The 13007-nt window shown below is 37.5% G+C and overlaps 1 protein-coding gene across 1 annotated transcript in view; it reads right to left on the bottom strand.

The window, feature by feature from the left end:
* Nucleotides 1–13007, bottom strand: part of TMTC1 (transmembrane O-mannosyltransferase targeting cadherins 1) — a 241159-nt gene that overhangs the window by 89245 nt on the left and 138907 nt on the right. The window contains exon 9 of the mRNA XM_045829232.1: nt 1231–1352. Within this exon, the coding sequence (XP_045685188.1) occupies nt 1231–1352 (122 nt within the window). The remainder of the gene's footprint in view (nt 1–1230; nt 1353–13007) is intronic.

Here is a 13007-nt window from a genome sequence, read left to right as displayed (position 1 = left end):
TCAAAACCAGATGCTGCAAAGCCTTAAGAGAGCTGTCAGGGATTGGCTTGGGGAGAAATCAAAGGTTATGAAATTAATTTCTAATTATATGTATTTTCAAATTTCCAACACAATATCAATAAATATAATTAAATTTTATTAATTGATATTTTTAAATTTTTTATTTATTTATTACTACAGAAAGGGAGGGAAAAAGAAAGGGAGATGTGTGTGTGCCTCTCATTTGCCCCCAACTCGGGACCTGGCCCACAACACAGGCATGTGCCCTGACTGGGAATCGAATCGGTGACCCTTTAGTTCACAGGATGACACTCAATCCACTGAGCCACAGCAGCCAGGGCTTATTAACTGGTATCTAAATTAATTTAAAATTATAACCCAATGTCAATAATAAAAAAATAAAATATTGTCCTAATAATATTTCAGTTTATGGTACTTATTTTTAGGAGAGTACAGTCTTATATATCATTCATAAAATTACTTAATGTTGGAAGTTTACTAAAATTCTTATTTTAAAAATTAGAAACCCAGGTGCAAAAAGCTTCATGTCTTATTAAAATATCAAACAACAGATAAATGGCAGAACCATTTCAGGGGCATATCCAGACACCTGAATAGAAATGTAGCCTTGGAATGATGCCATTTGAATAAGACAGGAAAACAGACAAGCTTCAGCACAGTTCAAATATTCAGAACTAAGTGGCATTATGTGATCACATACATCTGAATGCCTTTATATTTTTAACCATTTTTTTCTCAAGGACAAAGTTTCTTGCAATTGTTCCTATGTTTAAAGTAGAAACCAAAGAAAAGGAGACAGAGCTAGAAGGAACAAGATAGAATTTAATTATTATCATGCTACTTAATAATTTTAAGTACATCAAAAATATTTCTAGAGAATCACTATAATTATGTTTACAAAACATAGATCTTTGGAAAAGAATGTATTGGTGAATGAGTGCTGCTAAATCCTGAATACACTCCAGTCCTGATGTCACATGTAACCATCAAGCCTCCAACTGGAGGTAAGTCATTACTATAAACTGGAGTGAGTGGGTGCAAACATGAGCTCATTCAACCTTCTCTGTGGCTGTTTTCAAAGATGAAGTAATAAGCACCTCAGCTCCACAAGTATCTACTTGTTATACCCTGAAGGACTATCTCTCTGGAACTCTCGGTGTTGGTGACAGAGGCAGCCCTCAGAAAGACGACATTGTGAGCGGTGATTACCTGGGCATATAAAGGACTCTCTCAGCCACCACGAAGCCCACCCTGAAGAAGAGGTTGCTGGCTGGAACGAACGGGAAAACCAGGAACAACAAGCCCACTAGAACTTCCTTGTGCTCCAGTCTCTGAAACACACAACAGGGGAGGACAAATTCATTTGGGGTTAATCCCCCTTCACTCAGCAGTGTTTAACTAGCTCTTTGTTCAGTTCTCAGTGAAGGAATGAATAAATGTGACCAATGAGAACCTTTTGATCTGTGTGCTGAATTCATCAGAGAAAGCCCTAAGGCTAGTAACTTTGCATGTCAAAATATTCACACGCACCCAGACACACAGTTGCCACCCAGAAACACCTGCTATTTGCATAATATGATCAGGGGCCAAGACTCCTGATTCTGGGCTGGCTCTACAGCAACACTGTTTCTTGGTTCTGCCCCCCAGGCAACTCATTCCAGGGAACATAACAACGGGTACACCCAAGCTCACGAAGGCATCATGAAGAATTATTGTCCTCTCAGAAATAGAATGCATAAAAAAAAACACACACACAAAACCCACATAGAAAGCAGGAGAAACAGAGATTACCATAAAGGAAATTAAATGCAAATGGTAAAATTTGGTACCAATGAGGAAGATCATTTGAGCTGAAGAGTTCTTAAGAGCTCTCAAATTAAGCCAGTAAGCAAGTATTTTATTCCATGAAATTTTTTGGAATTAAAATTCATTACAACAAGAACTCATTAACTGACAAAGCACCTTTCTGTAATATTATACATATTAATTTGTAAAGATTTTTCTGTCACTTACAATTCACAGGAAAAAATTCTGTCTGTTACTAATAAGATGTTGTAACGGACACAGTAAAAAGTAGCTCGCACTTCATGAGCGTCCATGGCATGGACACATTTGAAGAGAGGCCTATTTAACACCAATCTTAATGTACTAGGGGGTTATTTCTTTTCCTTTTAAAAAAGTTTAAGAAAACCAAATAGAGCTTTCCATATTACAGTTTTAAATGTTTCTTATGAACATTTAAAATAGTCTATTACTTTGAATAATTGTAGAAGACTAAATAAAAAATTCAATATATAAATATTAGAGACTCCCTAATATAAACTACTAATACTTTAAGTATACAAACTGAAAATTTTTAAACATCTTGGGATATTTGTCATCTGGATTTTATTAAAATACTTGTTTTTTTTTACTACAACATATAGAGTAATAAAATTTCTGACAGTAAGTCCATATGAACAAATGTGATTTGAACAATTTCCCTTAATAGTTAACAACCTATAAATGATGATCTCATTTTTTAACCTAAAGGAACCACACTCTTTAGAATTAAAAGAAGGGGCAAAAAAAAAACTTCCATAACAAGCCTTCCACTCAAATAGGTGCAATAATGTTGTGTTTTCTATTACTCACTAAAACTGATTTTAAAAAATGGGTGAGAAAAAGTAGCAAGTTCATTATATTTAAAAGTGCATGCTATCTTTGCAATTTACATTACACTTTGAGTTTACAAAGTACATTTCAATTCAAGAACTTGAAGTTTACATAATTTAAAAAATAAACACCATCATAAAAATCCTGTGACATCAAGAGTAAGTATGTCTTGCTAAAATTAAAAATAAATCCCAGATAAAGAAGTACAAATTGGTAGTTAGAAAATAATCGCAGGGATGTAAAGTACAGCATAAGGCATATAGTCAGTAACATTGAGATAACTATGCACAGTGCCAGCTACGTACTGGAAATATGGAGGGGAACACTTTGTAAAGCAGATGATTATCTAACCACTATGCTATACACCTGAAACTAATCAAAATAACACTGAATGTAAATTCTAATTGAAAAATAAGAATTCTATATTAAAAATAAATAAAACAAATCCTAGAGAATGTTTTGTTGAGTATTCTTCCTGAAGTCCATGCCTATAATTAAGTAAAAGGTTAATACACTCTTTTTACAGGTGTACTTTTCAAAAGTATATTTTATTGATTATGCTATTATAGTTGTACCATTTTTTCCTCCCCTTAATCACCCTCTGCCCTGTACCCTTCTTCCCTCCAGCATTCCCGCGCTTAGCTCACATCCATGAGTTATACATGTAAGTTCTTTGGATTCTCCATTTCCTATACTATTCTTAACTTCCCCCTGTCTATTTTGTATCTACCAATTATGATTATTCCCTGTACCTTTCCCCCCATTCTCCCCTCTCCTCATGTCCACTGATACCCTTCATGTGATCTCCATTTCTGTGATTCTGTTTTTGTTCTAGTTGTTTGCTTAGTTGGTTTTTGTTTTTGTTTCTTTCATTTTTAGGTTTAGATGTTGATAGTTGTCTTCATTGTCATTTTACTGTTCATAGTTTTGATCTTCTTTTTCCTAGATAAGTACGTTTAACATTTCATATAATAAGGGCTTAATGATGGTGAACTCCTTTAACTTGACCTTACCAGGGAAGCTCTTTATCTGCCCTTCCATTCTAAATGACAGCTTTGCTGTATAGAGTAATCTTGGGTGTAGGTCCTTGTCTTTCATGACTTTGAATACTTCTTTCCAGCTCCTTCTTGCCTGTAATGTTTCTTTGGAGAAATCAGCTGATAGTCTTATGGGAACTCCTTTCTACATAACTGTCTCCTTTTCTCTTGCTGCTTTTAAGATTCTCTCTTTATCTTTAATCTTGGGTAGTGTAATTATGATGTGCCTTGCTGTGTGCTTCCTTGGGTCTGACTTCTTTGGGACTCTCCAAGTGTCCTGAACTTGCATGTCTAGTTCCTTCCCCAGATTGGGGAAGTTTTCCTTCATTTTTCGTTCAAGTTAAGTTTTTAATTCCTTGCTGTTGTTCTTCTCCTTCTGGAACCCCTATGATTCGGATGTTGGAATGTTTAAGTTGTCCCAGAGGTTCCTAAGTGTCTCCTCACTTTTTTAATTCTTGTTTCTTCATTCTGTTCTGGATGAATGTTTATTTCTTCCTTTTGTTCCAAATCATTGATTTGAGTCCTGGTTTCTTGTATATTTTCCTTTATTTCACTTTGTATAGCCTTCATTTCTTCCTTTATTTTGTGGCTGTATTCAACCAATTCTTGAGCATCCTGATTATATATTTTTGGTTCCCTGTATATTTTCCTTCATTTCACTTTGTATAGCCTTCACTTCTTCCTTTACTTTGCAGCTGTATTCAACCAATTCTTGAGCATCCTGATTACCAGTGTTTTGAACTCTATATCTGATAGATTAGCTATCTCCTTATCACTTAATTCTTTTTCTGGAGTTTTGTTCTCTTCTTTCATTTGTGTCATATTCCTTTGTCTAGGTGTACCAGTTGGGATGAATGCTTCTTCAACTCCTTGGTTATCATACTTCCATACAGTTCAATTTTCTGGCATTTCTGGTTGTTTTTTGTTTCTAAATTGGTTGTTTCCTTATTTTGGTTGTGTGAGGATGTGAAGTGTATCTACTTACGCCTCCATCTCAGCCAGAAGCTGATATTTGTCTCTATAAATGCACTTTTTTAAAAGATAGCTGAACACTTCTTAAAAGCTGAAATACTTTTTACAAAAGTATTCACCTATCTTCCTATATACATTTCTAAAGATAATTTAATACTTCCTATTTGTTAATCCTATAGAATTAAGAAGACTAAGGATATAAGTATAACTCCCACTGGGCTATTATCCAAGTCTCTAGCCAGTATTTTATCCAAAGAAGTGCCTCCCTGACCCTCATCAAGGTTATTAGAGAACAGCCTTCACTGGGGATACAAAAGACACTTCACCTTCACACCCTGAACATCATACCTCCTTGCCTGACCAAAGGCCACCTTCCTCACTCTGATGAGCATATGCTTATGTCCTTTACTCAACAAAATACTGAGTGCTTCCACAGCTACTATGTTGGGGAGAAGTGGGCATCAGGTATATGCTGAAGTCCAACTGCATGCTGCCTTCCTCCTCATCCACGGAGCTCCTATAGTGGGCAGGATCCCCAAATGGTCACTGCTGCTGGGGACATGAAGATGGGTTCTTCAGACTCCAAGCACAGTCTCTATTTCCTTCATGGCAATCATTCCAGCTGTAATTACATATTTATCTGAGTGTTTACTACTTTAAATATGTCCACTGGATGGTAAGCTTCATAGGGCAGGAAGCCAGTCAATTGTGTTCACTGGTGCATGACTTGTGTTTATCTCAGTGCCTGGCACTTAGTAGGTCCTCATAAGCATCTGTTGAATAAACTAATAAGTGAATAAATATACCAGGCAAGAGAAGAGGAGTGGGTAGAGACGATTTCCTGGTGGAGGTGACAATCTTGGTTTGAAAAATGAATGAATGCCTACAAGGCAAATCTGGTGATGCCTGTGAGGAGGGTTCACAGCTAATCTAATTCCAGGAAGCAGATACAGAATATACCAAGCAGGAAGTAAAACTATACATGTTGGTGGTTGGCAAATCATGAGGATCTTGTCAGCCCTGTGTGCAGCTGACCTTTAGAGCCATTAGGGAGTTACAAAAGGGTCTGATGTGTAGAAAGAAAGAAGAGCAAGTCTGTGCCCAGGAGATGACATTGGGATTCAAGTTGTGGTCCTGCCATCAACACACCATTAGTTGCCTTGAGTGGGGACCTCATTACCTCTCCCATGCCCCAACTATAAAATGAGACTAGTGAAGCTCAGGGCTCAGTGGGGTTAGATTGTCACAAAGATTTCTTCATCAGTGAAAGTCCACATTACTGGACTTGTGAGTTGTGGGCTCAGAGGCAACCGTTCCATGCTCCCCCATGGGCTGGTCTTACAGTGTATTTTTCTTTGTTTTCAAAATTTTCAATTGAAGGCAGTGGCATTGTGTCCACACTTAATGAAGTTTTGTTATTTTATTTTGAAGAGAATAATATTCATGAAAAAGTTATTTATTCTCAAATTAAATTGATGATTATATTCTTTGTCTTTCCTCCTTTCCATTGGGTCAAGAGGAATAGAAAATATTCAAAAATATATTTCTTTAAGCTGTGAGCCAATTAGCCAAGCATAAAGTTAGGAAAAAATATGTCATGGATGTGGCTGAATTTCCTAGAATGAGAAAGGCTGGGAGAGAATCCAAGTTAGTATCCTGTGGCTCACAGATGTAACAAAATTGCCTAAATAATTTATAGCTCATTTCAGCCTAATAGAGTCCGATGAAATGCAAACAAAATATGGGTGGAAGAAAAGGAGAAATCTGTGGCATTTTCCAAAACACATAAAAGTGCATTTATTTCTAGGAAAAGAAGCAAATGGAAACTTATTTATTCCAAATTACACTAGGGGTGAAAAGGCATAAGAATTCAAAGAGCTAATTATAAGCCACTGAAAATACATGTCATTTGCTGATTAACTGTGCAAGTTCAGACAAATTACTTTACTTCTCTGAGCTTTAATTTGATGATCAGTTAAACAAAAGCAAGGGTATTGATATCTATTGTATTAGTAAGAAAAATGTGTAAGAGAGTCACCATGATTTTTTTTCCTGACTTAGAAGAATACAAAGAAGCAGCCTCCTGAACTGTAAAGAGGTAAAAATATCTTAACATTCCTCTTAAGGTGCCCAGAGAGGCACTCAGCCCCTATTGCCCCAGCCATGTATCTGAACAAGCAGCTCAGTTTTCTCAGAACCAGCAATTACTTCCAAGGAAATCCAGCTCCAGAATCCATGTCTAGGCTGATAGCTTGTGGTTTCTCCCTTCCCCATCTTACTCCAAGTTCACCTTCCAAAGCACTGATCACAGATGAGGACACATAGACGAACACACACATGCACTGTGGCCAGTGGCAGGTGAGTGTGTGCTCCTGAGAAGGGGACCCCTCCCTCTCTCATTCGACAAAGACAACCTCCACCGCAGGCTGTTCCCTTCCACAGATCTGGAGGAAGGTCCCATTATAGCAATTGCTATCATCACTGTTACCACATTTTCTCTCGCCTCTAAACAGGTTTCAGAAAAATGAGGTAGTGCATTTAGGGTGTGAGCATGTTGTCATAGTTCTACATACAGTGCAGTTATATTTCAATCCAAAGAATTTATTTGGCAACTCTAGGCCCTAGCTGTCTGGATCCTATTTCTCAATTTTTAGGGAGCCGATGACAGTAAAGCTCTTCAGCCCTGGGGCTGAGACATTTGCCAAGATGACAACTGGCACGGCTGAACACACAAGGCCCTCCTTTTGTATCTGCTTATGGGTCTACTTCCTCCATTAGATGACAGATTCCTCCAGGATTAACCATCTCCTGTGAATTTTTTACCTAGATACCTGGCACATAACAATCATCATTCAACAAGTATGTATTGTGGTAGTAAAGATCAGTAATGAAAGTCATATATATATGAAAGTCATCTATATCTATATCTATCTATATCTATATCTATATCTATATCTATCTATATCTATCTATCACTGGGGTCCTCAAGCACCCCAATAGCCATTTCAGGGACTTGCCACCAAGGAAAGCTTTTGCTTTTGGTAATCCTCAGAAACACAGTATTTGCAACATTAATTTGGGGTGGAAGGTCCTCAGTCCTTGAGTGTCCCAGAATATCTTATAAGGGTCCAGCACAGTTGGCCAATAGTGCTGAGGTATTTTTAATCAGGACATATGCATACCTTCTGCCCTTCTCTAATTCCATTCACTGCTACTTACTACTGTACTTCTAGGTCTTCTACGATCATTTGACTTTCATGCTCAGGAAAACTAACGTCTTTCATTTTATTGAAATTCAATTTTAATTTTTTAGTAGTTTAATAAATATTCCATTACTTATTACTACTATTATTATTATGAAAGTTCTTTTTACTTGAGAAAGACAAATTATTTATTTAACCAATTGAAATCCCCTGATGCTTTATTTGAGTGCAGAGTACTGTCTCATGTCTTATGAAGGGTTAGATCTGAATTCCAGTTATTGAGCTGGGCAGTAAGCTAGGCTCATTCTCTGGCTAAGTGACTCCCAAATTGCAACCCTACAATTTGTGCAAGTTTAAATGAATTCCAAATTAACCCAAATTAGTACAACGCTGTGGGGATACTATCCCCATTGTAAACTCTAATATGTCTTAGACCTTTGGGTACTTCACAAATAGCTGTAATTGAAATTAGCAAAAATGTCAGAGGGTTATTACATTATTTCCATAAGAAATATTTCTCAAGACTGCATAGACCTTGAGGTCTTCTTGCAAAACTTGGGGATCTGGGCTGTCACTGTGCTGCTTTGTACATTTTAGGAATTTTTTGTGGCCCAACACCCCATCACTATCCATAGAAAATGCATCAGTGAGTCTCCACTTGAATAAATCAGAGCCTCAGGATTATTTAAAACAGCATGAACTTTGAATCTGCAAAATCCCTGAGATGCTCTCAAGGATGATACTAATGCAGAATACATCAAATGGATGGTCCCAAAACACTAACTGAGAAGCCAAGGAGGATGCTTTCAAAACCAGCATGGGAAGTGCCCAAGTTAGAGGAGGAAGCACAGAAAGCACCTGGATATTTGGGACAATAGGCTTCCACCTGAGCTGTGCACAAATGTACCTTAAAATTATTTCCTCTGGGCTATTCTCTTGTCTACCTGATTTTCACTGTTGTCTGTGTTTTCCTTTGACTTTTACAGCCGCTCCCTCCTCCACCTTTGTCTGGCACTAGTTATCTACAGGCACAGTTCCTGTCTGAGGCCCCTTTCCATGATCACAATTCTCACTGGGTGCTGGTAACAGTCCCCTCCTTTGCCTCATCAGACCATCTGATTGGTGTCACTGCATGGTGGCTTCACTAACCCTGTCCACATCCCTGCACTTGGTGCCTTCATAAACTCTTCAACCATCCCACTGGCTGTGCCATGTCTTTCCTGCCATGACTCTGCCTCAGAGGTCAGCTCAGTGTGAAAGAGTATGGGGATGGAAGCATAGATGTGAACTCCAAAGAAGGAACAGAACTCTGGCTCTTAAGAGCTAACATGAGCCAACCCCAGCCCACTCCTGACTTGGTCCCCTCCTTGTATGATTGTATTTCCATTCTATTTCAGTCCTTAGGTGAACCACCCTTTTAAAGGCCATTGGTGGTTGTAGAAAATTTTAAATGTTGTATAAAAACAGTAAATACAATAACAATTTGAGAGAGCTTTTTATCTGGCAGATGAGATTGGGACCAATGTCTCAATAACTGGAGGAGAGAAAGTCCTGAACTTCTACTGCTTTTGTGATAGCAAATGCAATAAACTATTTCTTATTATTCAAACAAGATCTAGAATCTAAACACCCTAACAGTAATGCAGGAGGCAAGAGGAATCCGGGGGCAGTCTTAAGGTGAGAGAGAATAAGAAAAATTGAAAGCAGATTCTCAGAGCTTCAATCACTGCTGTCAAATTTTTTGGTGATTATATACTCAACTGGGGCCCTGAGTTCGTCCCACTGGACAATGCAAGAGGTTTAAGGACAGTCCTGCCATGACATGCACACAACTCATACCTCACATGAAAGCATGAAAAGGTACACTTGTGATTTTTTTCTCCCTAGTCTGAAAACAATGAGACCGGCTGAGCTGGGACAGAAACTGGCTTAGGTTCAAGATCTCAACAGCATAGCTGCCAGCCCACACTCTCTTTGGCTTAGGCTGGTGATATCATTTCCTCACTTTCATGTGCCTTAAAATTTATTTGTAAATGCATGGGGAGAAAAATTTTTAAAGGGGAAATGAATGAAGAAATTATACCCCCTCAGAGACAAAAGTGGATTTGTACACTCTGTGTCTTCTCTGAGCCAATCTAAACACAGGTCTTTCCCATACCAAACTTTCTTCACCAAGAAGCCCTGCCAGATGCGCTAATGAATAGAGCTGAGGGCAGATTAAAATCAGGGCATTCCTAAACTAGCAGTTTTGATTTCTGGTCTTTGGTTCTGGACTTCATTTTTTTGCATAGTTTTTTGTTTGATTTGCTTTTAATCAACAGTCTGAATCCTCTTGCCAACACCAGTTCCTGAGATTGAAACTTATCTCACAAGAGCACATACTTGTGTTTCAGGGTTCAAATGGGTGGAAGAGTGAAGCTCTCAGATTGCTTTATTCTAATCGAGAATAAACTAATTCTTAACTTTATTTGGAAATGTATGTTACATTGTGCATAGATGTGTTTTAAATGTTTTAAAAAATAAAGGCGAAAATCTTTTAAAAGGCTCTTTGGAAGTGACATAATTGGAAAATGTCAATCTAGAGCAACAATGCCATCCACTTAGTGAATTGAGCACTAGTAAGGAGTTACAAAAATTAAGTAAATTAGAAAAATATTGTTTAAGAAACATTGTTATGATTAGAAATGAAACTATTACAGGAATTTATAAAGAAATGAGAGAAATCAGAGAAATGAACGTTCTTCATCTCTGTCTGTAGTTCCGAACAAAAATGGAAAAGGTACCAAAAGCTACATATTGAAAAAAAGAGCGAGAGAGACCAGAGAGACTGAGGGCATGGGCAAGACAAGATCTCTTCTAAAGTTGTGTTTAACTTATAAATCATTTTATGCATGCTGGGGGAGGGAGACGTGCAGAGGGGGCAATAAAAGCCCCCTGTAAGTGGCAATGGTATAGGCTGAAGGAAAAACAAATACTTCCTATTCTCACTCCAAATGCCATACATTTGACTTAAATTGTCCCACTGGAATTTCATAATAATATTACAATGTAGGTAATTATCTCCGATTTTATAGATGAGGAAATTGAAACTCAGGAGGCATAAGATACTTATCTAAGTTGATCCAATTAGGAAGAAACAAGGGTTTTACTGAGGTCTGGTTCATTCCAAAGCCTGTTCTTTTCCCACAGTCCACGTGGCTTTGGAATCCAAAACTATTATCAAGTGTGTATGTGTGGGAGGGAAGGGATGGATATTTCAGCCCTTCACTGTCTTCTAGTTCTGTCACTGAAAACAGATAAGATCCAGTAATTTGGAGGCTGGTAACCAAGGCATTGCTGTAGTAGTCTAGAAAATCTCATCTCCAAGGCATGTGTCAGAGGGCACCACCGATTCACTTTGCCATATAAATGAAGACACAAGTATCCTACAGTCCACAGGGATCAGCAGGGTATGCAGCACAGAATATGCATTCCTTGTCAAATATTCTGTTTGCATGAGTGGTTTCAGATGGTCCACCTACTCATTCTGATGACCAGCCTCTGGAAGAATGAACATATCCATGGCTATCAGCCAGAATAGGGTAAGATGTAATAATTTATTTAACTAATCTTAGTTATTGAATTGTTAATTAAAGTTATATTTGAGAAGCCTTGAGAGGAAGGTAATGTTTATTCTTGATATAATAAATTAAGTACTGTGATGAAACTGTCCTTCTTAGTAAGGAGAATACGAGAACATTCACATTCTAGTGACCACAGAGGCACAATCAATAAGGTAAATGGTCCACTGCATGGGGCACAGGCTTTCTGAACTTTATACATGCTCTGCAACTTGGTATTGCTTTACGCTTCCATTTCTAATACTCAACTGTTTATGAACTGTTTTTTAAACCATTTTTTATTTTTTAATTACAGTTGACATGTAATATTATATTAGATTCAGGTGTACAACCCAGTGATTAGACATTATGTGACTTACTATGTGATCATCCTGATAAACCTAATACCCATCTGACACCATGCATAGTTACTAGAATACTGTGGACCATATCCCCTATGCTGCACTTCACATCCCTGTGACTATTCTGTAAAATCAATTTGTGCTTCTTAATCCCGTCTCCTTTTTCACCCATCTCCCCAACCTCCTTTCTCATCTAACAACCATCAAAATGTTCTTTGTATCTATGAGTTGTTTCTGTTCTGCTTGTTCATTTACTTTTTTTTAGATTCAATTGTTGATAGATATGTATTTATTGCCATTTTATTGTTAATATTTTAATATTTTTCTTTCTTCTTCTTAAAGATGACCCTTTAACATTTCATGTAATACTGGTTTCGTGGTGATGAACTCCTTTAGCTTTTTCTTGTCTGGGAAGCTCTTTATCTGCCCTTCAGTTCTAAATGATAGCTTTGGTGGGTAGAGCAATCTTGGCTGTAGGTCCTTGCTTTTCATGACTTTGAATATTTCTTGCCAATCCCTTCTGGCCTGCAAAGTTTCTGTTGAGAAATTAGCTGACAGTTTTATGGGAGCTCCCTTGTAGGTAACTAATTGCTTTTCTCTTGCTACTTTTAAGGTTATCCCTTTGTCTTTGACTTTTTGCATTTTAATTATGATGTCTTCATGTGGACCTCCTTGGATTCACCTTGTTTGGAACTCTCTGAGCTTCCTGGACTTGTCTATATCCTTCACCGGTTTAGGGAAATTTTCTGTCATTATTTTCTCAAAAAGTGTTCCAAATTCTAGCCCTCTCACTTCTCCTTCCAGCACTCCCATATTGCAAATCTTGACTATTGATGTGCTTGAAGTTGTCTCAGAGCCTCCTTAACACTATTTTCATACTTTTGGATTATTTTTCCTTTTGCTATTAAAATGAGGTGTTTTTTTGCTTCCTTATATTCAAAATCACTGATTTGATTCTCAGCTTCATCTTCTCTACTGTTGATTCCCTGTAAATTAATCTTCATTTCAATTAGTGTCTCCTTCATTTCTGACTGGTTCTGTTTTATGGTTTACATGTCCTTTTTTATGCTGTTAAAGTTCTCACTAAGTTCCTTGAGCATCCTTATAACCAGTGTTTTGAACTCTGCATCTAGTAGATAGTTTGTCTCCATTTTGTTA

This window comes from Phyllostomus hastatus, unplaced genomic scaffold (assembly GCF_019186645.2).
Source record: "Phyllostomus hastatus isolate PE091 unplaced genomic scaffold, TTU_PhHast_1.1 phas_scaffold_93, whole genome shotgun sequence".
NCBI classification, from domain to species: domain Eukaryota; kingdom Metazoa; phylum Chordata; class Mammalia; order Chiroptera; family Phyllostomidae; genus Phyllostomus; species Phyllostomus hastatus.
Note: the sequence above shows the minus strand (reverse complement) of the source record. Positions and strands in the feature narration are given on the sequence as shown.